Source organism: Nycticebus coucang, chromosome 9 (assembly GCF_027406575.1).
Source record: "Nycticebus coucang isolate mNycCou1 chromosome 9, mNycCou1.pri, whole genome shotgun sequence".
NCBI classification, from domain to species: Eukaryota; Metazoa; Chordata; class Mammalia; order Primates; family Lorisidae; genus Nycticebus; species Nycticebus coucang.
The window spans coordinates 96,497,019-96,524,276 of record NC_069788.1 but is presented as its reverse complement, the minus strand read 5'-3'; the positions used below and the strand labels follow the sequence as shown (position 1 = coordinate 96,524,276).

General features: G+C 36.9%; 1 protein-coding gene and 1 non-coding gene across 6 annotated transcripts in view; one reads left to right on the top strand and one right to left on the bottom strand.

The window, feature by feature from the left end:
- Positions 1-27,258, bottom strand: part of GALC (galactosylceramidase) — an 83,921-nt gene that overhangs the window by 23,678 nt on the left and 32,985 nt on the right. For 4 of the 5 annotated variants that reach the window (XM_053602039.1, XM_053602043.1, XM_053602041.1 and 1 more), the window contains 8 exons: positions 19,489-19,644; positions 16,275-16,399; positions 14,265-14,392; positions 12,881-12,970; positions 11,828-11,914; positions 9,308-9,458; positions 6,910-7,090; positions 3,437-3,600 (listed from right to left, as the gene is read on the bottom strand). In XM_053602039.1, the coding sequence (XP_053458014.1) occupies positions 3,437-3,600; positions 6,910-7,090; positions 9,308-9,458; positions 11,828-11,914; positions 12,881-12,970; positions 14,265-14,392; positions 16,275-16,399; positions 19,489-19,644 (1,082 nt within the window). The remainder of the gene's footprint in view (positions 1-3,436; positions 3,601-6,909; positions 7,091-9,307; positions 9,459-11,827; positions 11,915-12,880; positions 12,971-14,264; positions 14,393-16,274; positions 16,400-19,488; positions 19,645-27,258) is intronic. The other variant, XM_053602040.1, reaches the window with a different exon arrangement.
- LOC128595048 (U6 spliceosomal RNA) lies at positions 21,166-21,272 on the top strand. Its single transcript, XR_008382741.1, has one exon. It is a non-coding gene; the product is annotated as a U6 spliceosomal RNA (small nuclear RNA).

The window sequence follows — 27,258 nt, the reverse complement described above, 5'->3', positions numbered from 1 at the left end:
CCATCGCAATTAGGGAAGAAAGGGCAATCAAGGGTATCCATAGAGGATCAGAAGAGATCAGACTTTCGCTCTACCCAGATGATATGATTATATATCTGGAAAACACCAGGGATTCTACTACAAAACTGTTAGAAATTATCAAGGAATACAGCAGCGTCTCAGGTTGCAAAATCAACATTCATAGATCAGTAGCCTTTATATATACCAACAATAGTCAAGCTGAAAAAACAGTTAAGGGCTCTATTCCATTCACAATAGTGCCAAAGAAGATGGAATATTTGGGAGCTTATGTAACAAAGCACATGAAAGATCTCTATAAAGAGAACTGTGAAACTCTAAGAAAAGAAATAGCTGAAAATGTTAACAAATGGAAACACATACCATGCTCATGGCTGGGAAGAATCAACATTGTTAAAATGTCCATACTACCCAAAGCAATATATAATTTTAATGCAATCCCTATTAAAGCTCCACTGTCATACTTTAAAGATCTTGAAAAAACAATACTTCGTTTTATATGGAATCAGAAAAATCCTTGAATAGCCAAGATATTACTCAGAAATAAAAACAAAGCAGGAGGAATCACGCTACCAGACCGCAGACTATACTATAAATCGAAAGTGAACAAAATAGCATGGCACTTGCACAAAAACAAAAACAAAAAGAGAAGATGTCTGGAACAGAATAGAGAATCAAGAGATGAATCCAGCTACCTACCGTTATTTGATCTTTGACAAGCCAATTAAAAACATTCAGTGGGGAAAAGATTCCCTATTTAATAAATGGTGCTGGGTGAACTGGCTGGCAACCTGTAGAAGATTGAAACTGGACCCACACCTTTCACCATTAACTAAGATAGACTCTCACTGGATAAAAGATTTAAACTTAAGACATGAAACTATAAAAATACTAGAGGAGAGTGCAGGGAAAACCCTTGAGGAAATTGGGCTGGGCGAGTATTTTATGAGGACTCCTGGGGCAATTGAAGCAGCTTCAAAAATACACTACTGGGACCTGATCAAACTAAAAAGCTTCTGCACAGCCAAGAACACAGTAAGCAAAGCAAGCAAACAGCCCTCAGAATGAGAGAAGATATTTGCAGGTTATGTCTCCAACAAAGGTTTAATAAACAGAATCCACAGAGAATTCAAACGTATAAGCAAGAAAAGAACAAGTGATCCCATTGCAGGCTGGGCAAGGGACTTAAAGAGAAACTTCTCTGAAGAATACAGGTGCATGGCCTACAGACATACGAAAAAATGCTCATCATCTTTAATCATCAGAGAAATGCAAATCAAAACAACTTTGAGATATCATCTAACTCCAGTAAGATAAGCCCATATCACAAAATCCCAAGACCAGAGATGTTGTTATAGATGTGGAGAAAAAGGGAACACTTCTACACTTCTGGTGGGAATGCAAATTAATACATTCCTTTGGGAAAGATGTTGGGAGAACACTTAAGAGACCTAAAAATAGATCTGCCATTCAATCTTATAATTCCGCTACTACGCATATACCCAGAAGACCAAAATCACATTATAACAAAGATATTTGTACCAGAATGTTTATTGCAGCCCAATTCATAATTGCTAAGTCATGGAAAAGGCCCAAGTGCCCATCGATCCACGAATGGATTAATAAATTGTGGTATATGTACACCATGGGATATTATGCAGCCTTAAAGAAAGATGGAGACTTTACCTCTTTCATGTTTACATGGATGGAGCTGGAACATATTCTTCTTAGTAAAGTATCTCCAGAATGGAAGAAAAAGTATCCAATGTACTCAGCCCTAGTATGAAACTAATTTATGGCTGTCATATGAAAGCTATACCCCAGTTATAACCTAAGAATATGGGGAAGGGGGAAAGGGAGGGAAGGGAGGGGGGACGATGGGCAGAGGGAGGGTGATTGGTGGGATTACACCTGCGGTGCATCTTACAAGGGTACATGTGAAAATTAGTAAATGTAGAATATAAATGTCTTAACACAATAACTAAGAAAATGCCAGGAAGGCTATGTTAACCGCTGTGATGAAAATGTGTCAATCTATAAAACCAGTGTATGGTGCCCCATGATCGCATTAATGTACACAGCTATGATTTTATAATAAAAATTACATAAATAAATCAAAAAACTGATTTATTTTTAAAATCTCAATTGTAGAACTATTTAACTCAGTGGAGATTTGCAGGTGACATCTGTATGTAGTAAAGAATTATATCCCTTCATTCCCAGATCTACAACTGATTTAAGCCAAAATATCATTCATTGAGCCATGCATTGAATATCCTACTTGAGCCAGACGGTATTTGAGTTCATAACAGAACCAGTGAAATAAACTTAAAAACCAATGACATTTATAGTTCACATTTCTAGTTCAGGTATACATCTGTATCTGATTGGATTGAATATGGAGGATACGAGGGAGGAGACAAAGACTACTATAAGATTTTCATCCGTCTAACTGGTTACACGGTCATAGAATCAACTTAGAATTAAAGGAAGAAAATAATAAGTTAATCTTTTAGGTTTACTAGGAAAAACAAAGGATATTAGACAGCTTAAAACACAGAATGGTAGCGACTAAAGATAGACATTTAAATTTCTAGTTCCAACTCTGCCACTAAATAGCTTTGAGATACTGAGCAAATCAATGAACTTCTCTGGCTCTCTGTTTTGCATTGGGAAATCAGTGAGGTACCATCCCAATTGTAACGCTATAAATACGCAATTCCTACTCTAAGGTTCTCACTACTTGCTCCCTCTTTAATTTTTATATTATTTATAGAGCCAAAACCTTTCATAAATGCAGGAGAAAAGTCAAGAGACTGAGAATCAAGAAAAGGTACCACCATTATGGCCTAGTTTCAATGGAGTGTCGTGTTCCAAAACCAAAGTGAACTGGAAGCAGCTCAACTTGAGCATATTCTAAATATCTATTTTGGGTAAAACAGTATTCTACCATGAGATGAATAAGAAAAGTAAAGCTGTTTTCAAATATTAACTAAATTAGGAAATAAGTTTTATACATTTTAAGCAGATCAATCACTTGGCTGATGTTTCCATCAGCAGAAGAGCAGTATTATTAACATCTTGCTTTTATTAATGGTGGTTCCTGAGGATTCTCTCTACCACTACCACCTCACCCCAGTTATACAAATCCTACCCTCATAACCTCTCTCAACTCTACATACCCTAAAAAGTTTGTACAATTATTATCTACTTTACTGAGCTTCCCATTTCTATATGAAGCAAATAACTCTCTATAATTTTTAATTGCTTGGTATTTGCTTCCTTATGTTGAATCTCTTCCCAATTGATGCCTAAGACCGTTAGGTAGAATTCTTCTATTGCTCCCACAGATAACAAGCAGATAACCAAAGTAACATAATCACACAGTAAGTCATGTGCTATGAAAATTGTCACTTACCAAGATCACCTGTAACTCTGTAAGATCCATTTGCAAAAATCCAGAAGAAAATGCCTCTGGCACTTCTAATCAGAATACCGCCTTTATTAACTCTTCCTGCAATGAACACACCTCCCATCCCAGGGGTCTCTATGTAAACATCACACTTTATAGTCATATTGGTCCTGCAGAATGAAATGGTTGATAAGTGTTCTTAAATTATGCATTTCCTAACATAGCACAAACATTTCACTTCACAGCACATACTTTCAAGCTTCTAATTGAGGCTACAATGTGATTTCTTAAGTCTGAGGTTGCAGCAGAGCCAGGCTTCAAGAATTTGCACTGATGACGGTTTTAAGTTTTACATCACTAAATAAAGTCATTTCATTGCCTCTTTTAATGGGTTACTGGACAATAAGTCACTGTTTTTCAGTTTCATAAGAAAATATTTCTTAAAAGAAAAGAAAAAATATTTCCTTTCTCTCTCTAAAATAACTTCTCATCTTAAGAACATAATAGTGAAAAAAATGTTCTACGAACACATAAAAGTTAAAAATTTCTACATAATTCTGACGAAAATGGTTTATTCAAATTTCCATCAACAAAGAGAAGCAATGAAGGCAATGAAAGGAGCCTCTGGGAGAACATGAGCTACTTCAGGGCCAGTGTTTACACTTAAATCTAGCAAGACTTAAGAATTCCAGAACAAAGGTCTGAAATTATTTCTCTGCAAGGACAGAATCAACCCAGAAAGAAAGCCTGCACACAGCCAGGTAATAAGGAAATTAATTTATTTAAACTAAGACTAAGAACATCTATTTTGGAAATGAATCTAGAATTATGCAGCCTTTATATTTCTCAAAGTTTCTTATTAGTGGATTAAGCACAGTGAAATTTTACTACATAGAGGAAAATAAAAAAGAAACATCTACAACAGGTACATAATCAGGACCACACTCATTTAATAATCTAATCAGAGCTGGGCTGCTTTACAGGAAGATCAAATGCTAACTAAAGCCCAGTCCCTCCCATTCATTCTCTGCCATGAGAGGGAGCTTTTCTCTACAGATTAGCTCTAGCACAAAACCACTAAGGGTCAACAGTTACTTACATCCCTTCCCTGGATCATCAGAAGTTTGAAACTGCTATAGATACTGTCCACACCATAAAATTATTCTATTTAGAATTGGAATGAGAAAAAAATGAAACTTTTTCTTTTTTACATAACACATTCCAGAATAAGTGATTCTTGCATCAGAACTTGACAGGAAATTTTGAAGATAATGCATGAAACAGAATGAAATGTGTTATTCTTCCACAGCCACAGTTTCTCAATTGTGCTGAGAGAACAAAATCCAGCCAATATATTAAGCAAATATGACCTAAAGAAAGTTCATCTGTGTGCAAGGAAAGGTAATTTGTGATTGTTTTCAGATTCCAGCCAAAGTTTACTAACAAGACAGAAAGGCTGAAGTAGCTTTAGTAAAGTCTACCCTTTATTGTCAAGTTACTGTGCTGGTATTTGACTAAATCTAAGACAGGAAGTTCTACTGAAAAGCGCAATCCTATGAACTTTTGGCATGATGCAGATCTGAGTTACTAGAAAAGCACTACAGAGAAACTAATCTTCCTTTTCTGACTCCTACAAAGAAGATAATCACTAAAATGAGGCAGTGAGGTGTCATCAAACGAGCATGGGCTATACAGCCAGACAGACCTGACTTCTAATCCTGGTTATGCCACTTACAAGTATGGGATCTTGGTTAAATCTTATTCGAAAGCCTTGGTTTCTCAATCTACAACGTAGGGAGAATGATACCTCCACTATAAAGTGGTTGAGGGTAGTCCATAAAAGTGTCTGGTGTTACCCAGTTTTCATTCCCTTTTTTCCCCAAAACAAGTGGGCATGGTAACCAGAGAACAGAAATAAACCTAAGAGCTGTGTGATCTCTGAGAAGATGTGGTGGAGTAGAGGATGGAATATTAGAAGAATAACACATAATAGATACATGAGACCAAACTATAAATGGTCTTGGATGTCAGGCACAGAAGGATAGAGCTGATTCAGTAGCAGGAGAGAGACACTGCATAGTCCTGAGCAGAAGAATAACATGACAGAAATAGGGTTTCAGAAAGATGAAACAGTCCTTTCTTGACACGCATACATTTCTAATCTGGTTCCCTTTCTTTCAGGATGTGTCACTGTCTCCCTCTCTCCATACTGCCCATCATCCTTCTCTTCCCTATCTCCTTCCCTACTAGAATAGATCTTAGTGAAGACTGAGTATTGCTATTTAAATAGTACAAAATCTTCAAACACTTCAAGTTTTTTTTAAGTTAATCTTTGAATGACATTATATTTCATCTTTCCACTATACAATTAAGGGGCCTCTCAATTTTTCTAGAATCTCAGCCAGGAGAAAGAGATTTTGTGTTCAGGAAGTACCCTCTATAGTATTCTTTGGCATACAATACAGAGGTTGTCACAGAAAAATTGAAGGCTCCCTATGGTGGCTGGCTTCCAAATTCATGATCAAAACAATAGGGCCCACACCTTGGACACTTAAATCCAGCCACCTGTCTTACAGTAAGACCATTAGTCACAAATGAGGAAGTCACAGACTCCATGCCATGTTCAGAAAATCCAGGGAAAGTGTCTATACCTTGGAGACAATAATTCTCTTCCCAGACCAATTTGCAAGCTGACTTGGCATTACCAGTTAATCTCTAAATCTGGATGCTTGTGTATAGGGTTTTTTTCCTCACAGTGGAATTATACTAGTTATAAGAAAAAAATAGAAAAGAAACACCTAAAACATAGGTCAGCACACTGACATTCCATAAAGATGAAGGAATTAGAGGAGAAGGTGAAGTTTTGATTTCATCATTATATTTTAAGTGAATAAGAAATACAACTTGACTCTTTACTAGATACTTAAAGAATTAAATTTCTAAGCAACTGATGCTGATTTTGCTTTTCACCATTGCCATCTGTCATCTGAAGGATTTTCTACAAAGGCTGAGAACAGTGTTAATCCAGGAGGTGGCAGCACCAGACTAATAAATCACCTCACCAGCAAAACAAAAAACATAACACACAAATCTCAAAGTCTACTTATAAATAAATATTAAATTATAATTGGATCCAAAAGTCTTCAATACAGGGTGGTCATAAATTTCATGTGCAATTTAAAATTGCACACTGTTTTAAATTTCACACTATTTTAGATTGCATATGAACTTTATGACTACCCTGTGTTTATATTAAAATCAAACTGCTCTCATCTCTATTAAATTGCACAAATCTGAAGGAAGGACACTGAGGAAGCAAAACAATTTGCAGCTTTTGGTTATCATGATATTCAACAATTATTGCACATGTATTAGATTCATGAAAAAGACACTTGAAAACTCTTCACTTCAAAATGTATCTAACAGTACAAGGTTGTTTCAGCCAGATCTATCATTTGGTACATAATCACCTTACATACCATTTGTAATCTCCAATAATACTGATCGTGCTGGATGCATCAGCAGCCCATGTGATGGGCCGTTGATTGAGAACTTGGCGCAATGTGAATCGATGCTCTCCAGGATCTTCGATATTTGTAAAGTATTCAAATACACCAGTCTGATCAGCAAAATTCGGAGCTTCACTAAAAAATGGGTAATCTATTCAGAACACAATAAAGTCTGAGTTTAGTATTAAATCCTTACAGAATCTCTCCTCACTGATATTTTATAGTACATTTTGAAACACTTTCGAAACTTTTAAAATAAGCAAATAATTACTTATAATCAATCAACATTTAGGATATAGGTCTCATAAAGAGAAAGTGGTTTTGGTATCATTATTAAGTAACAAGATCATGGGTCTGACACAAGACTCTGCACAATTTTTAAGCTAGGCTGTTGGTGAAGAGGAAAGGTCATGATTAAGTCAGACTAGGTTCAAAATCTAGCTCAGTCTGTCAGCTTGGGAAAGTTTTTTAACTGCCTTGCATCTCAGCTTCTTCATTTGTAGGTAGACAAGAGGACAGAAAATTAAATGAGAGCAGCACCTAGCAATGGCTCAATAAGGGACAGTTATATTATTTCTAATATCTGTCAAGCAAGGTTCGACATCACTGCTCATAACCATTGGCTGAAAGAACATCAGAAAGGTATTATTAACATATCAAGCACAGAATCTACAAATTTTCTTCTGCTTCTAAACTAGAGCAAATATCAGTTTGGGGATTAAGCTATCAATCCCTTTTTAGTTTAGTATTACTGAACTAAAATTTAATTATAGTCTTACATTAAAAAAAGGCTACTGGAAAACAACTTTATTCATATCTTACAGCTATTTCTACTTCATGCTTTTCCAAGTGTTGTTACATTCATTACCTCATGTGAAATATGTAAAAACCACGTCAAGTAATTTCAGAGCCTGGCTTATAATTTTTACCTTTTTTTATTTTGAAAGCAATAAAATATTGTACTCGAGATTAGGAGGTCTAGAATTGCTTTGTCTTCAGTGTCATAGAATGTTAGTTTTGGTGTTGACAGAAGTTCTTTAATCTCATTAACTAGGCCATATCCCACACAGCTTCTTCACCTACTAAAGGCAAGAAGATTCACCTCTGCCAATAGTGAACTGAGAAATAAATTTCAAAGATACATGTTTCACTAATTAATGGCTTTATCTAATAGGTCATTTCAAACAGGTGCAGGAAAGCAATCCACCACGCTCCCCTGAGAGTCACTGTTGTCTATATTATCCAAATAGTTGAGATCAGAGAGGATTCCAGAGGATTCTAGATCATTTCCTGAGAAGGGGAGCTGAGACCCTGTGGCAGTGACCCTGAGAGGTAGTAGGAATCTCCATCTTTGGTGAAACAACCAGCTTTGTGGTCAACATGATGTTCTAGTCACTCTCTAACAATGCCAGTTTTTTCCCTATTCCTCTCCTATAGCTTCAGATTTAGGAGCAGATTACAGAGCCACCCAACTCTGTCTGTGAGACCCATAATCCTATACACCACCACCTACTAATCAACATACAGAAGGTGCCACAAAAATGTCTACACATTTTAAGGAAGGAAAAAAACTGTATTAAAATTGTAATACTCAATATATGCTGATAACAAAAGATGAATACCAGTCACACTGAGTACCTCTTGTAATTTCAGAAGTCAAATGTGACTTGAGTATTACACATTTAATAGTTTTTCCTTTCTTAAGATATATAGACATTTTTGTGGCACCCTCTGTATTTTGTTGCTTACTGAGTGATTTTAGGAATATAACCACAATGACCATTGTTTTCTAACTTTTTCCAAATGCTTTTCTTAAGTTACCTATAACCAAAAACTCTGATAACTTTAGGCCAGATCCTCCTAGTAAACACCAGGAGAACTATAATAAAAAAAGAAACAAACAAAAAAACTTTCAAGCACAACAAGAAGGTCTATCATGACTTGAATTATCTACAACTGCCCATAAGCACTCTTTCCATATCTGAAAAGACAGATAGATATGAAAGTGCCTTGACCTCTACACAGTAGGAAGATGCCAGCAATGGCTACAGAGGCAAAGTTACAATACTTGTTTGACCAACAATAATTTAGAATTACAACATCCATTCTTACAATGACCTCTACATTTTTTCTGCCCCTGAAAAATACAGTCTTCAAATTGAGATTTACTCTAAAGTAATATAAAAGTTAGGTCTCCTTTACCACGTAGAGATTTGAGAGCTAATTTAGGTCTCCTTTACCACGTAGAGATTTGAGAGCTAAATGATCCTGCTTTTGACAGCCACTCCATCATGCACCCAGTTTGACAGGTGGAACTCAACACACTACTGCTGAAGGTGGAGACCAAGTTTTCATGAAAAATACTTACCAACATTGAAATCATCCTGATAGGTACTTGGGAAGGGCTGGGATTTGGGGGGAGGTAAGTAGCTGCCTTTGCTACCTCTGGTGAAAGTGGTGAGTGTGAACAGCTCATCCTCTTGCAATTCTAGGGTGAAAGTGCCTCTGCTGTCAAGAAGCTGAAAAAGAAGATACCACTGTATTCAAGGCAAGGTATATGGTTCCTCACACTTGGGCAAAACAGCTTTTCAAAAAATAAACATTAAAAAAAAAACCCAACTCATTTCTGTTAAAACTTCCTTAACACTTGTGAAAGACACACCAATACCAAGGCCCTTGAAATCTTTTTTCTTAAGTATTTTAAAGTCTCTGTAAACCTATATTTTATAGAAAGTATTTTTAAAGCATTATGCTTCATGAAAAAAAGGACTAGATGACCACCAAGTCTACTTCTATTATTCTACTCTTTCCCGCTATACTTTAAGCTCTTTAAAGCATCTGTATATTCGATACATGCAACTAAGAGACCTGCTTATTTCTCTATTAGAGCTTTACTAAGATAGAAAAATCCATAAAATCTCACTGTTGACTCAGCTACTAACTGCTAAAATTCTTTTACGATTACAAAAGAAACATCCTACTCATTGTATGTTCAATATATACAGGGTATCCATAAAGTACGTGTGCAATTTAAAATAATTGTCTATTTAAATCACACATGAACTTTATGGACACCCTATATTTCAATTAGGTAGTTAAGTTTATGCCACACTTATGATCTTGACAACTTAATCTCTTCAAGCCACAATCTCATCCACAAAATAAGAAAAAACTACTATGCAATAGGGCCATTATGAAGATCAAACCTCATAATATATAGAAAGTGTTTAACTCAGTACGTGACCAATAGGAAACACTCCCTATTTCATAATTCTTCTACCCTCTGTCTCTGAAGACATTGGGATCCCTGACATAATCAATGGAGACATTAAATTTATGCCTATTTTAGGAAACTTTGAGTTTTCTTCCCTTCAAATGAAAGGAGTTATGATCTTTAATAATAAATTGACAGTCAGTTCCATGAAATACTTGATGCTATACAGCGTCCCAAAAGTTGCCCATAAAGTCGCCATACATAGAGAAAATGGGAAATTGTGGCTAAATGTACCTTTATTTATGAAAGATTCATTATAAAATTTTATAAAATATTCTCTATTTGTTGGCTACTTTGTAAAGTTTTATAATGAATCTGCACCCAATCTTAGCCAAAAGGCTGAGAAGCAATTTTTGTAATGAATTTTTTGTAAATAAAGGACATTTAGCTATAATTTCCCATTTTCCCTATGTATCACAACTTTATGGATGATTTTTGGTACAGCCCAAATCATTATTTTTGTTCCTATGGGAAAAAATCAATTTTATTATGCTTTTTCCAACAATATGCCATATAAAAAATAGAAACCGTTTTTTTAAAACTTAATATTTCATCATTGTAGTGACTACTTGATTATCAGAACAGTAATAAGTACCAGAAATAGCAGATTTATGTCAATAAGGTGAAGTAAGTGTTCATTCTTTGAAACTCTTTCTGAGAAGCTACCATGGTTAGCTAAGAACTACAGTGGGCATCAGGGATATAAAGATAAATAAGGCAGGGCCCCAATCTTCAAGGTGTTCAACGCAGTGAGAAACATGTTTAATTAGGTGAACACACAGTCCTACAAGGCTATGAGCTAAGACTGGTAGGGAAAGCTTCAGAGGAAGCGACACTTGAGCAGACTCTTGTAAGATGACAGAGACAAGAAGAAGCCATTCTAGGAGAAGGTAAAAGCACGTGCGAAGTGACACAGGTAACTGAACAGGGACACCATGCTCTGAAAAATATGAGAAGTTTAATCCGTGAAGAGAGGCCAGTTCATTAGGACAGATATCTAGGAAGGAAAGTAGTCTTTCACCTCATGTGCTATAAGGAATGTGAATTTCTAGGAACAATCATTGAGGTGCTCTAAGCACAGTGTCGATGAAAATCAGATCTCTATTTTAGACATCCCACTTTGGTAGGAGTGTGGCAATTGGCTTATTGAAAGTCAGGCTGGGGGCTGGAAAAGCAGGAGGTAGTTTCTGAAATCCAGTTTCTGAATCTAAAGTAATGAACTAACAAGCAGTAACGTGAAATGGAGCATCGGGAATAGATGAGAAAAACGTGAATAACAGAAATGTCTGTACTTGACGAATGGTGGGATACAGAGGATGGATGGGAAAGAAAGTCTCAAATTAGACTTCAGTTTCTGACTTGTACAGCCAACCAATGGTGCACCATTTGCCATTACAAACTAAGTCTCTAAGAGTAAAACAACCTATAAACACACAACTTCTGTAAAGCTTTGAGTGGGACTGACATTTAAAAAAAAAATAGCTGGGGACAATTTTATCTCCATTTTCCTTCAGCCATAAAAGAAAAGATTAACAATTCTTAATTCATTAACCAAATTTCTTTTCCCTTTTAATGTTGCAATGCCCAAAATGAAGAAATTTATTTTAAAACTACCCATATAGAATCCAGTTGCTTAAAAAGAAATTTTTCAGATGGTTTTCCAAGTTTGGTATACCACACTTGTAGCTCTGGTATTACACTCTGGAAAAGAAAAGACAAAAAAAACACATCTGAATGATTTATCAAATCCTCTTTGACAATTTCTAAAATCAGTACCAACAAGAATGGACCGATAATAATGTGACTCTATTTCTATTTACCAAAAGACCCACCTCTAATCTTACATAGTAACATTTTTGAAAATAGAAAAATAGTGTTCAGGTAAATACTTTATTTTCTATAAACACTAAAGAGTTTTTGGCAAACATTTCAAAAGTCTGTGCTTCAAAAAACTCATTATTGTGCCTGTATAAAAAGCTTTTTAAGAATTCTGTGGTATTAAAAAACAATTCATATGCCATTAATGAAAAGGGCATTACAATTTCTCAATTCAAATTTAAGTGGTAGCAATAGCAAGAATCTGATGCCTTTAAACTTTTTTTGGTATACAGTACTGTTAAAGATCAATGCTTAAAAGCAACCTAGACTGTATCATGCTTCCATCACCAAGAATAATTTTCTTGCCTTTGACTTTTGTTAAGTGTTCCACAAAGCCACAGAGAAATTTACTTTCTACTGGCTTCAGTCCTGTTTGACTAAAGCCAATCAGAAGACATAGGGCCCTTGTCCATTCATTGCAAACGGTTAATAGTTCATAATATAAGACTCCACTTAAGAATTACTAGGCTAGGGTGGCGCCTATGGCTCAGTGAGTAGGTGCCGGCCTCATTACCGAGGGTGGCAGGTTCAAACCGGGCTCCGACCAAACTGCAACAAAAAAATAGCCAGGCATTGTGGCAGGTGCCTGTAGTCTCAGCTACTCACAAGCCTGAGGCAAGAGAATCACCTAAGCCAAGAGCTGGAGGTTACTGTGAGCTGTGATACCATGCCACTCCAGGACAACAAAATGAGACTGTCTCTTAAATAAAAAAAGAAAGAAAAGAAAAGAATTGCTGGACTGTGACAGATTCATAAATTCTCAAATCAAAATCACACATATTTACTTACAAAAGATCCCTTAAGAACAAAGGTAGCAAGTTGTCGTGACACATTGAAGTAAGGAAGAAATGGCCGGATACACATAGACAGTTTGTGACTCTGAAAAAAAAACCACATAAGTTGTACAAATGATATTCGAGCTATGCTAGGGAGAGAAAAGTTAAATAGTTTATGCCTCAAGATTTACAGAAATGCTACGCATTAGGTAACAAACAAGAATTTATTTCAAATTTGAAAAGGCTTTCTAGTAACCTTTACTGAGTATATTGTGTGTGTTTACTCAAAGCAAAGCTCAATGGCATTGAAGTTGAATCAAAGTTTGAATTCATAGCTAAACTTCAGAAAAAGTTATGGCAAACACAGATTAATTTTTGATATAACTGTTTTCCAAGTAAAATACATCAGATAAAAAGCAAAAGCTCAATGTTTTTACTGAAAAAGCATCTCATCTAAATATAACCATTAAATGTACACTAACAGCTAAAAACACAAAACTAATAGTTCTCACCCTGCCATCATTTTTTACTAAATAATCACTACCATAAACTAAGACCAAAAGAGGTATGAGATAGCCCTACTTTAGGGGATTCAACAATCACAGAGCACTGGTTCCATCTCAGGTTTTGTAAACCAAAAAAAAAATGAAAATCATAATTAAAGATTGTAATACCCCCCTCTAAGCAATGGATAGTACAAGAAGACAGAAAATTAGTCAAGATATAGGAGATTTGAACAATACTGACAAGTAACTTGCCTTGATTGACCTATAGCTCACTCTACCCAGCAGAAACAGAATACACATTCTTGTCAATTGTACCTGGAACACTGACCAAGGCATAGTATATCCTTATTCATAAAACAAGTTTTCAGAAGTTCAAAAAGATTCAAGTCACATAAAGTATGTTTTTTGATCAGAGCAGAGTTAAATCAGAAATGAATAACAGAAAACCCTACAGAAAATACTAAAATACACTAAATAACAAATGTATAAACAATCCATAGGTCAAAGGAAAAGTAAAATTAGGAAGAATTTTGAGCTATATGAAAACAAAAACTGAACGAACGAGAACTTGTGTGCCATTAACATAGTACATAGGAGGAAATGTATATCACTAAATACCCAGAGATACAAAGAAAGTATCTGAAACTTCAGCTTCCACCTTGAGAGACTACAAAAAGAGAAGCAAATTCAATCCAAAATAAGCAGAGAAAAAATAACAAAGATCAGAGGAAAATGAATTAAACAAAAAACAAAAAGAAAAACCCAAGAGAATAATCAAGAAAACCAAGAAGCTATAAGATACTGGCATCTGTCTCTACAGATACTCAGTTTTGTATTGTTATTTCTCCAGTACTAAAGAGATGAGTTAATCCAATAGCAACAAAAATTTACCATAGTTTCAATGATGATGGTGAGGTTACCTAAGCCATCAGTCAGAGCTACGTAGCTTCCTCCTTTCTCTAAATGGCCAACTGTCTTTAGGTAATACCAACCTGGTTGAGTAAATTGAGTGGTATGAGCTATAAAAAAAGCAGAGAACAATACGAATAAGATAAAAATAGTAATAACGTTTTTTTCTTTTTTTAAACAACAACAAAAAAATCATAAAGCTATATTACCAATTTGAGTTTGATTGGTTCTAACAAGCTGGTTTCTATTTTGGAGGAAAATACCTACCAAACTCACGTTTCAATTTTTAAATAATTAATACAATTAAATGCTACAATTGCAGGAAGATTCTTGGGATAACAGGTAAAAATAAATGAATCTATCAGTTCAAGATCTATCTTTTTTTTTAAAGAACAAAATAAAGTTAAGCACCTCCCAACTTTTGTCCATCTCTATTTAAGCCAACCTAATATAGCTACCAAAAAAGAGGTTAAAAAAGATAATAATGCATTTCAAAAACTAAGTTTTATGGTTTAAAAAAAATTATCTCTATAATATGTATGTCAATTGGTCACCTCCAAAGCTGGTCCTGAAAAGATAGCAAGCAATATTCCATGTCCCAAACCCCACAAAAGTTACAAAATTGGAAGAGTACATTAGTTCATCCAGATAAGAGGTCAAACATTTCCAACATTAAAGGAATTAACCAACTAATAAGACATACAAGTCCAACTTAATTTTTCCATATTTTTTGGAAGAATAATTTAAGAAGTTTAGGATAATATCATGATTACATGATTAATTTCATGTTTACAAATCTCTCTTAGGAGAACACATCAACTAAAAAAGAAAACCACCAAAGTACAATTTTAAAATAAAAACAAATTTACTTTGAACTCATAATTTTCCTCTGAAAGCATCTTACCTTTAAAGAAAATTATTTTTTATTATTATTTTTAAACAAATGATAAAAATTTTTGATCTTTTACAAAAATATTTCAATATTTATCAGCAATAAATTTTTCAAATTTCATTTAAATTATATTAGTAGTATGGTTATATCCCTTCTGTAAAAAAGTATTACCATGTAATCCATTGTCTGCATGATCTTAACTTTCCTTGTGACTAATGAATGATACTGTAGAAAAACTTTTATGTTTCAATAAAAATGAAGCTGTCTATTGTCTCTGAAGGATACAAATTATGTCTTGTCTGGCAAAGATTTAATCGATTTCCCCTCTGTGTGGGAAATCTGCTTTCATTAACAATTCATCTCAAGTTCCTTTACTCCACAAAAACTTGTGCTATATTAAGTTTTCCTTTGAACTAGTTCTAACATCTGCTTGATTCTCTCCTACCATTTAAGTAACATAAATCTTCAGTATGTGTATTTTTTTTATCTGAGATTCATGATTTTACTTTTTCTAAAAATTACCTTTTATCAATGTATTTGAGTAGATTTAGAGAACAATAGAAAGTCATGATACTTAATATAACTTTTATATTTAGTTAATTATTTAAAAACTCAATATGGTATTTGTTAAATATCTACCTTTGACTGTGTTAGTACACTATGCTAATCAACAAGACTGAATCAATATAAAAAGAGCAAAATGACTCCAAAACTGACTTTAAGACTTTTAGATACTCTGAGTTGGAATGAATCTTTGCAAGGACATCATTTTATTACCAATTAACATAATTTGTAATTATGCACTTAGATGATTATTTCTGACTCCATCACTAGACAGCTCTCGCGCCTCCTCCTTTCCTATTCTTTCCTAACAGCCTGGTCCTACAATAATCAAGAATGGAATACAGAAAGTAAGTAGTTACTCTAAATAGTCTTATATTACTAAAACACTAGCAAATCTTTCTTAAAATTGAGACACACTTAAAACATGAATACACACAAACACACACACAAAATGCTTATATAATCTCTTCTAGGTGTTTGCTGCTTTGTGTTTTAGAGAGGAATTTAGGGAGTAAGGGATGGAGTCAGAACCATACCTGAGACCCAGACAGGAGATTCTACCTCATAGTGCCCACTCCATGGCTCCTGGGCAGTCATCAAGCCACAACGCCCATACGGCAACTGTTCATAGTAACTAGCCACCAAATTCCAAGCGATTGTGCTAAAAGTTTTGTTTGATAAAAGAGAAACACCAAAACAACTTAAGATAAAAATTTCAATGTCCAAAACTTTGGAGTAAAAAGACTTTATCATAGTTGTACAAATAAATGTAAATGACCATAAAATGATCACCCAAAACAAGAAAATATAAGTTGCCTAAATTCACCCACACTTTGAAAAATTCAGTGTTGGATCCATTTAAATATTTTTAATGGTGAATCACAAATAAAAAAAATATAAATGTCTTATGGGACAGACATGTTTTTTACTGAACAATGGTATAGCCAGAAGGTCGATCATGTCCTACCAGTATCAGACATGTCACAAATTTGAGCCAAATACAAATAAAGGCTTTATCCATACCTGCTTTCCTTTCAAGAGCCCTCTTAAGACCTCAGTTTCATGACATAATTTTTATGAACTTGAGTCTGAACTGCTCCAAAGTTTGCAACTGAGAACTCTTACAGCCAGACTGCCTGGGTTCAAATCATGTTCTACCACTTAACCTCTCTGGACCTCAGTATCCTCATCCATAAAATGAGGATAATAATTGTACCTAGCTCATGTGACTGTGGTGGTAAGGATTAAATCTACTAAAGTGTATGAAGAGTATGGACTATGGTCTGGGCCACAGTATTGCTGTTATGCTGCTTCATCTGCAAGTAGTAACTAAATCAGCTTCTGGTCTGGTTTTTGCTCCATTTTTCAGATGGTCAAGACATGATAGTGCATAGCAGGTGCTGAACCCTAAGGCTGTGATTCTATAGTTCTCAGAAAATTCAAGGGCAAAAAAATTCTCAAACCTGGTACTACTGAGTTCCTTGCAGCTAAAAAAAAAAAAAAAAGAAGTTTACTTATTGAATTGTATTTTTCTCATCAAGTCCTCATCCATCATAAAAAGACATTCTTAACAAACAAAAGCCTTCTTATTCTGTCAACACAAAGTAGAAATAATGGTCCCAACTTTCAAAAACCTCACTACCAGTAAACATTTCAAGAGTTCTCATGATTTTGCCCATACTTTACAAGATGCCTTATAACCTGTCTGGCTACTGAGAGAGGAATAAATTGAAACAAACTTTCAGAAAAGAATTTCCTAAAATATGTACAAAAGCCTTCAAAATCTATATACATATATCTCTGATCTAAGGATTTCATTTCTAAGAATACATCCTAAGGAAATAATCATAAATGTATACAAAGATACTAATATACGATTGATCATTTTAGTTTGTACAAAGCTATTAATTAAAATACAGACAACATCTAATGGGCACCATGTAAGGGCATAGGGCACACCTCCTGGGTGGGACACAACTACAACAGGGACCTCACCTAACAAATGCAAACATTGTAACCTAGTCATTTGTACCTTCATAATAATCTGAAATTAAAAAAGAAAATAGAAACAACTACTATTTTTAAAAAGAGAGGAATACTCGACAAGGTATAAAATATTTTCTACATCGGCATTTCCCAATCTTGTGTGGCCTCTCGTCACTGGGAGGCCTCTAGTCACTGTGTGGCCTCTAGTCTCTGGAGCCTTCCCTCCCAGGAGCCTTCCCTCCAGATTCTGAGTTAATAAGTCTGGGTAGCTGCTGAACAATCAGTAGACCAAGTGACTCAGATGCATCTTAAGACAAGGCAAGTTTGGGAAATACTGCTTTATGTGACAGAATATAAATAAGCGTTAAAAATTATAAAGTAGAAATATTCTTAACTAAGAGAAAAAGTTCATAATGTCATGTTAAGTGAAAAGCAGCTTACTGATAAACAGATTATTTAGTATGGCCTGAATTTTGTACTAAAAATGAATACATATAAATAAGAGAATATACACCAAAATTTTTAAGGATTTTTTTTTTTTTTGGATAGTAAGATCAGGAGTGATTTTTTTCCTTATTTGTACTTTCTCTAGTTTCTAATTTCTCTGCCATGAATATGCATTACTTCTAATTGCAAATTATTATAACCAACCTCTCTATGATATGCATATTTTCTCTCAAAAATAGAAGTAAAAGAACAAATGCAATATATAGCAACTCACATTAACATCATAAAAGTATATATATTCGTTTGCTTTTGTTCCATTTATCATTATTTTAGAAAGCTAATTTGAATTTAATTACAATTAAAGCATTTTTCAAAGCATTTAAAAAATGTTCCCCTTGCAGAAAGAGGGAGGGAGGGAGAGGGGTGGGGCCTTGGTATGTGTCACACTTTATGGGGGCAATACATGATTACAAGAGGGACTTTACCTAACAATTGCAATCAGTGTAACCTGGCTTATTGTACCCTCAATGAAACCCCAACAATAAAAAAAAAAAAAAAATGTTCCCCTTAGGGAAAAAAAAAAGAGTTGTGTTCTTAAGAGCCTATTTTGTAAACAAACAATTATATAAGTTAAGTGATGAGGAATCAATCAGGCAGATGGAGAAGCTTACAGTCCACAATCCAAGTGGCCTGGTCTTCTCAAAAGATCAGTTATAAAAAATGAAGAATAAGGAAACCATTCTAGATTAAAATAGACTTGAAGAGCATAACCTCTAAATGTAATGCACAGTGCTCAACTAGATCGTCCTATTAAAAAACTGCTATAAATGACATTTATAAAGAGACAATTAGTAAAATCAGTAAATTTATAAAGGAGACAAATAGTAAAATCTGAATATAGACTGAGTATTAGAAATATTTTAAAATGCCCTTCTGTATGAAAATGATATTGTGATCATGTTGAAGAATATCCTTACATTTTGGATACATGTGCTCAAATATTTATATATTGTGAAGTGTCATGAAATGTAATTTACTGTATAATTATTCATTAAAAACACATGTAGCTTGTCAAAAATTAGAGAGCTGCAAATCTTCTACTATAGATAAAGTATACCTCAATAAACCTGACTTTATTTAATATAGAATATATTCAAATATAAGACAATAGATATAAATTACAGATAAAATATAGATGAAATAAATAAGGCAAAATGTTTACAATCATTGAATCTAGGTTGTACAAATATAAAGTTCATTTTTTCTATTATGTAACTTTTTCATAATAAAAGCCCTAAAAGGTTTTTCATAACTTACGAAGTCATATAGCCATTGATGTAATTCTGATTCAATATACGACCCAAGCAACCTGCACCCAAGTCATTATTTACAGTGCTAAAATCTTCAGAAGCCCAAAGCTTCTTCCCAGTCAACTTTGCATCTCTTGCTGAATGGGTTCCAGGATAATGAGCCCTTGAAAAGAAAGGTTGAGAGTTAATGGGGAAAGGTCAGAACGTGGCACTTATACATACTTATTGAGTACATAAAAATACAAGTCCTCTCCAGGCTTTCTATATTTAAACTGTGCAGCTCCAGGTAGATGACAGATAGATGTAAGCATGTACTTTTTGTCCTGTCTCAAGAATCCCTTAAAATGACAGCAAAAATAAAAGGAGATAAACCTACTATAGCACATAGCAAGGTAAAGAAGACCATCACTGAATGAAAAATTTCAGTCTGTTTCTGGAAACCACAAAATAAATGGAAACACACTGATGGATGAACGATGAGGCCACAGCCTAGAACACTGAAAAAAGAGAATGAAGTGGAGATGAGATTCAGACTTCTCAAGGGAAACCAGAGAGTTTGTCATAGTAGGATAGGAGTAAGGAGGAAGCCTAAAATAAGACTAGATAGTCTAGTACATAAAGGGGTACCCTCTCCTCTAGTAGACAGAGAGAGAAAGACAACGTGGCATGTACTCCCAGGCAAAGCAAAGCAAAAATGCCCAGATGGTTATTTCTTGAATAAAGAGAACAAACTACCTTGGGAAAACTAGAAATTACTATCTCAAAGTAGTGTTGATTCTCAACCACGGTGATTCTGTTCTCAGAGAGGATATTTGGCAATATCTGGAGACATTTTTTTCCAACTGTTCTACTTGGAGCAGGGGAAGTTTACTACTGGCATCTAGTGAACAGAGGCCAGAAATGCTGCTAAACACCCTACCATGCATAGGACAGATGCACTACAAAAAATAACCCAGTGAAGGCCTCACTAGTGCAGAGGCTGAGAAACTGCCCCAGAAAATTAATACTTCCTTCCTTTTAGCATTTGAGCGGAGCCATGCAGTTGAAGTATAAATGCACATTTATGATTGTAGGAGTAAAATACTGCCACGATAGCTATGAAAGCTCCTGATTATAGAAATAAAAACAATTAAGAAATTTTAAGCGTAAGGTAGAAAACAGATGGACAGTTAATGAAACAGTAAGAGAGCACCTTAGCTAAGTAATTGTAGGAATAAGAGTGTATACTTCTTATGTCCACAATTATTTACAAAAAAATAATAAAGGCAAAATAATGGAGACTGGATTGTGCAATAATTATAATTTTGTACTTTGATGTAGTAGTATTCATAACATCGAAAAAATGAATGTGAAGATCTGTTTTACTTTTTAGTTACTTAATTCCATTTTAGGTCATAGATCTTTTAAGAAAAGATCCTATTTGGGAAGATGAATTAGGGCACAACATAAGTTTGGCATCCCACAATTTCATGAGCAAGAAAAGAACATATAATATAAAATATATATAAAGAAGTATTAGAGAAAATTGAGTTCCACCAAGATTATTGAGTCACTGAACTCAGGCCATCTACCATTTATATTGCAAATCTATGCTAAAAAGACACCTAAAAGCAACCTAGCACATAAAAGGTTAAGAAATTATTACTTCTGCACTATAAAGCCTAACATGAAAAATCTGACTGCTGTGCTCACTTCAGCAGCACATATACTAAAATTGGAACGATGCACAGAAGATTAGCATAGCCCCTGTGCAAGGATGACATGCAAACTCGTGAAGCATTCCATATTTTAACAAAGTGGCTTCACAAGGCACAGTCTCTTCTTCATGAGATTATGAAAGAGAACTTTCCACACACGCCAAGAGATTCTGAAATTCAGATAGCAGATAGTTTCATAACTCCAGTACAACTCAACACAAATAAGACATCCCCCAGACACATCATAATCAATTTCACTAAAGTTAATATGAAGGAGAAAATTCTGAAAGCAGCCAGATGAAAGAAAACCATCACCTACAAGGGGAAGAATATTAGAATAACTGCAGATCTCTCTACTGAAATCTTTCAAGCTAGAAGAGGATGGTCATTGACTTTTAATCTCCTAAAACAAAATAACTTTCAACCCAGGATCCTATACCCAGCTAAACTAGTTTCATTTATGATGGAGAACTTAAATACTTTAATGATATTCACATGTTGAAGAAATTTGCCATAACTAAACTAGCTCTCCAGGATATTCTCAGACCTCTCCTCCATAAAGACCAGCGTAATCCTCCACCACAAAAGTAAACTCACCCAGAAACTTTTCATCAAATTCCAACTTCCACAGTTGCAAAAGGATTAAAAATGTCCACCGGACTTTCGAAAGGCTTATCAATATTCTCAATTGATGTGAATGGTTTAAATTGTCTTCTAAAGAGGCACAGGTTGGCTGACTGGATACAAAAACTCAGGCCAGATATCTGCGGCATACAAGAATCTCAGCTTGCCTTAAAAGATAAATATAGACTCAAGGCGAAGAGATGTTCATCTATATTCCAGGCAAATGGAAAGCAGAAAAAAGCAGGCGTTGCAATCCTATTTGCAGATACAATAGGCTTTCAACCAACCAAAATAAGGAAGGATAAGGATGGACACTTCATATTTGTTAAAGGTAATACTCAATATGATGGGATCTCAATTATTAATATTTATGCACCCAACCAGAATGTGCCTCATTTTATAAGAAAAACTCTAACAGACATAAGCAACTTGATTTCCTCCAGTTCCACAGTAGTCAGAGAGATTAACGTCACTTTAGCACTGTTGTATAGATCCTCCACAAAGAAGCTGAGCAAAGAAATTTTAGATTTAAACTTAACCTTCAACATCCAGATTTAACAGACATCTACAGAACATTTCATCCCAACAAAACTAAATACACATACTTCTCATCAGCCCACGAAACATACTCCAAAATCGATTACATCTTAGGTCACAAGTCTAACCTCAGCAAATTTAATTAAACAGAAATTATTCCTTCCATCTTCTCAGACCATCATGGAATGAAAGTTGAACTCAATAACAACAGGAATCTGCATATTCATACAAAAACGAAGCTAAATAACCTTATGCTGAAAAATAGATGGGTCATAGATGAGATTAAGAAAAAAATTACCAGAGGGGAGACAAGATGGCGGACTGAAGCCAGCTTCCAACAAAGGCTCCCGTCCAGAAGGAGAGTTAAGGGACAGGAATTTAGTAAGTATCCTGGTGGACTTGAGCCTCACCAAGAGAGAAGGCTGAAGAACGCACATCAACACCGCTGAGGCAAGTTGTGATCACAAGGACGCAAACAAAAGGTACAAAATCCACCACCAAGCGGACGGGAGTCCCCCTCCCCCATGAGACGGGCTCAAGACCCCTCATTTGAACAAGCGGGCAGAAAGTAAAGGCCCTCCCACTACACTCCACGGGAGAGACCTTCTAAAAACTGGACCTACCTCCCCTACTGGGGTGCCGTGGCGTTCTCCTGCCAGACACAGGGCTGAATAAAACGTTGGGAATCCTTTGCCGGCAACCCTGAATCCCCGGCGCTCCCCTCCCGCCCACTGAGGTCTGGAGGCCTGTCCCCCAGGACTTCGGATCCTTGGGTGATTTCTCAAGGGGAGTGGACAGTCCCCGAGTTGCGACTGGTCAGCATTGACTCTGAGGCGCGCGAGTGAGGAGAGGGCACCGGGCTGAGGGGGAGTCACGCCTCGCGGCACTTCCCTGCGGTGCAGTGCACCAACCCTCCCCGGGCATAGGGGGCCCAAGACTGAATCAGACTCTGGCCTCCCCGCTGAGAGCTGAGAACCCCTACTCTCACTCGGGGTCTGAGGGCCTATCCCCCAGGAGTTCGGCTCCTTGGGTGATTTCTCGAGGGGAGTGCACAGTGCCTGAGCTGCGTCAGGTCAGCGCTGACTCTGGGACACGTGAGCGAGGAGAGGGCACTCTGCTGAGGGGAAATCAAGCCTTGGCGGCACTTCCCTGCGGTGCAGTGCAGGAGCCCTCCCCGGGCACAAGACTGAATAAGACTCTGCCCTCCCCGCTGAGAGCTGAGAGCCCCTACTCTCACTCGGGGTCTGAGGGCCTATCACCCAGGAGTTCGGCTCCTTGGGTGATTTCTCGAGGGGAGTGCACAGTGCCTGAGCTGCGTCAGGTCAGCGCTGACTCTGGGATATGTGAGCGAGGAGAGGGCACTCCGCTGAGGGGAAATCAAGCCTTGGCGGCACTTCCCTGCGGTGCAGTGCAGGAGCCCTCCCCGGACCGTAGTATTGCGTGAAACTGAATGAAACTCTAGCTTCCCCCCGCCCCACTCCCAATCCGGGTCTGGGGGCCCATCCCCCAAGAGTTCTGATTCTTGGGGGATCTCTTAAGGGGTGTGGACCCAGCACAAACTGCGGCCGCTCAGTGCTGACTCTGGGGCGCGGGACAGAGGAGAAAAGGGTCGCCTGAGTGCCCACACCAGAGCAGCAGTTCCCTGGAGGTAGATCAACAGCCGTTTTTTCTTTAACGGCAGAACGCTCACTACTGGATATTCTGAGGCCACACCCCCTGTCTCCCTGGGCAACCAGAGGAGGCCACCGGTGACACGGCTCACAAACCCAGAAGCCTCCAGGGCGGCCGACCCAGAGAGGTGTTCAGACGCAATTCTCCAGCAGCAAAGACGTTTGAACTCAAAACAGCCCGTCTCCTGTAGGCGACGACAGGAACAGAGACAGAACCTCACAAAGTTGTCTGTTCTGTTCTGTTCTGTTACCAGCATCCATCAGGGACGGGGCTAAGCCTGAGTGAACACCTCCTTCCCATCACCTGCATCAAACACTCAAAGATGTCAGGCCCCATCTCCTCCTGCTAGATAGCGGCAGGCTGCGGGGGCCTGGCAGACTTCCTTGCGATTCAGGCAGGTGCAAACCCCTGGAGTGTCTGTTCACTGCAGGCAACTGGCTTAGCCATCTGCAGAGATACCAGTGACTGGGTCCGACGGAGGGGCAAAGTGGGGAAGGAGACGTCAACCTTCCCAGACTGCTCTGTTTGCGGGGTGGCTCCTCCTGACTCCACGCTGCACTGGGGTGAGCTGTCTCAGAGGAGTCACCAGGCCCCTGTGATCCAGTTCCCAGAGACCTCTTGAACCCTTCCACCTGAGACAAGTGCCGATCGAGACAGTTGATTCGGACCTTTTGAACTGGGCTAATAGACTGAGGACTTTTCAGGTGGTGCCCTGGGTGTGCGATTGTAGGAAGGTTTGATTCTCCTTTTCCAACTGGGGCCAGAGGTGGGCAGGCGGGGTGACTTAATTGCTGATTTTTCCACACAGCTGAGACTTCAAGCCAGAGTAGAAGTTGCAATAGGATCGAACAGAAACCAGCTGAAAACAAGACAGAACCACTTTGCTCCACCACACCAGACAGGGCCCCAGTTTCTCAGGCCACAACACTGTACGGGCCCTTGATAAAACCCCAGGGGAAAAACCAAAGGGAGTAAACCATGGGGCAGAATCAGCGGAAAAACTCTGGTAACATGAATAACCAGAATAGATCAACCCCCCCAAGAAAAGATACGGCAGATGTGATTGAAGATCCCATTCATAAACAACTGGCTGAGATGTCAGAAGTCGAATTCAGAATTTGGTTTGCAGACAAGATTAATAAAATGGAATTAGGAATTCGAGGAGAAATTCAAAAACTGTCTCAAGAATTTAACGAATTTAAAGACAAAACCACCAAAGACTTAGACACACTGAAACAAGAACTTACAGCCCTCAAAGATATGAAAAATACAGTAGAATCCCTCAGTAACAGAATGGAGCAAGCAGAAGAAAGGATTTCTGACATTGAAGTCTTCGAACGCTCCCAATCTCTCAAAGAGGAAGAGAAATGGAGAGCAAAAACGGATCACTCACTCAGAGAGCTCTCAGATAATTCGAAAAAAAATAACATAAGGGTTATAGGAATTTCAGAGACTGATGAAGTGGCAGCCAAGGGCACAGAGGCCCTTCTACATGAAATTATGAAAGAAAATTTTCCAGACATGCCTAGAGAATCTGAAATTCAGATAGCAGACAGCTTCAGAACCCCAGCACGATTCAACCCCAATAAGCCATCTCCCAGACATATCATAATTAGCTTCACTAAAGTTAACATGAAAGAGAAGATTCTCAAAGCAGCCCGGCGAAAGAAAACTATAACGTACAAAGGTAAGAATATTAGAATAACTGCAGATCTCTCTGCTGAAACTTTTCAAGCAAGAAGAGGCTGGTCATCAACTTTTAATCTCCTAAAGCAAAAAAACTTTCAACCCAGGATCTTGTATACAGCTAAACTGAGTTTCATCTATGATGGAGAAATTAAATACTTCAATGACATTCATATGTTGAAAAAATTTGCCATAAGTAAACCAGCTCTTCAGGATGTTCTCAGACCTATCCTCCACAATGACCAACCCAATCCTATACCACAAAAGTAAACTCACTCAGAAACTTCGGATCAAACTCCAACTTCCACACTGGCGAAAGGATTAAAAATGTCCACTGGACCTTTGAAAAACTCGATACCCAAAATTCCACCAGACTTATCCTTACTCTCCATCAATGTGAATGGCTTAAACTGTCCTCTAAAGAGGCATAGGTTAGCTGACTGGATACAAAAACTTAAGCCAGATATTTGTTGCATACAAGAGTCACATCTCAACTTAAAAGACAAACACAGACTCAGGGTGAAAGGATGGTCATCCATATTTCAGGCAAATGGTAATCAGAAAAAAGCAGGTGTTGCAATTTTATTTGCAGATACAGTAGGCTTTAAACCATCAAAAGTAAGGAAGGACAAGAATGGTCACTTCATATTTGTTAAGGGTAATACTCAATATGACGAGATCTCAATTATTAATATCTATGCACCCAACCAGAATGCACCTCAATTTATAAGAGAAACTCTAACAGACATGAGTAACTTGATTTCCTCCAGCTCCATAATCGTTGGAGATTTCAACACTCCCTTGGCAGTGTTGGATCGATCCTCCAGAAAGAAGCTGAGCAAAGAAATCTTAGATTTAAACCTAACCATCCAATATTTAGATTTAGCAGACATCTACAGAACATTTCATCCCAACAAAACTGAATACACATACTTCTCATCAGCCCACGGAACTTACTCCAAAATTGATCACATTTTAGGTCACAAGTCTAACCTCAGTAAATTTAAAGGAATAGAAATTATTCCATGCATCTTCTCGGACCATCATGGAATAAAACTTGAATTGAGTAACAACAGGAATCTGCATACCCATACAAAAACATGGAAGTTAAATAACCTTATGCTGAATGATAGCTGGGTCAGAGATGAGATTAAGAAAGAAATCACCAATTTTTTGGAACAAAATGACAATGAAGACACAAGCTATCAGAACCTCTGGGACACTGCAAAGGCAGTTCTAAGAGGGAAATTTATAGCACTGCAAGCCTTCCTCAAGAGAACGGAAAGAGAGGAAGTTAACAACTTAATGGGACATCTCACGCAACTGGAAAAGGAAGAACATTCCAACCCCAAACCCAGTAGAAGAAAAGAAATAACCAAAATTAGAGCAGAATTAAATGAAATTGAAAACAAAAGAATAATACAACAGATCAATAAATCAAAAAGCTGTTTTTTTGAAAAGGTCAATAAAATAGATAAACCTCTGGCCAACCTAATCAGGAAAAAAAGAGTAAAATCTCTAATATCATCAATCAGAAACAACAAAGACGAAATAACCACAGA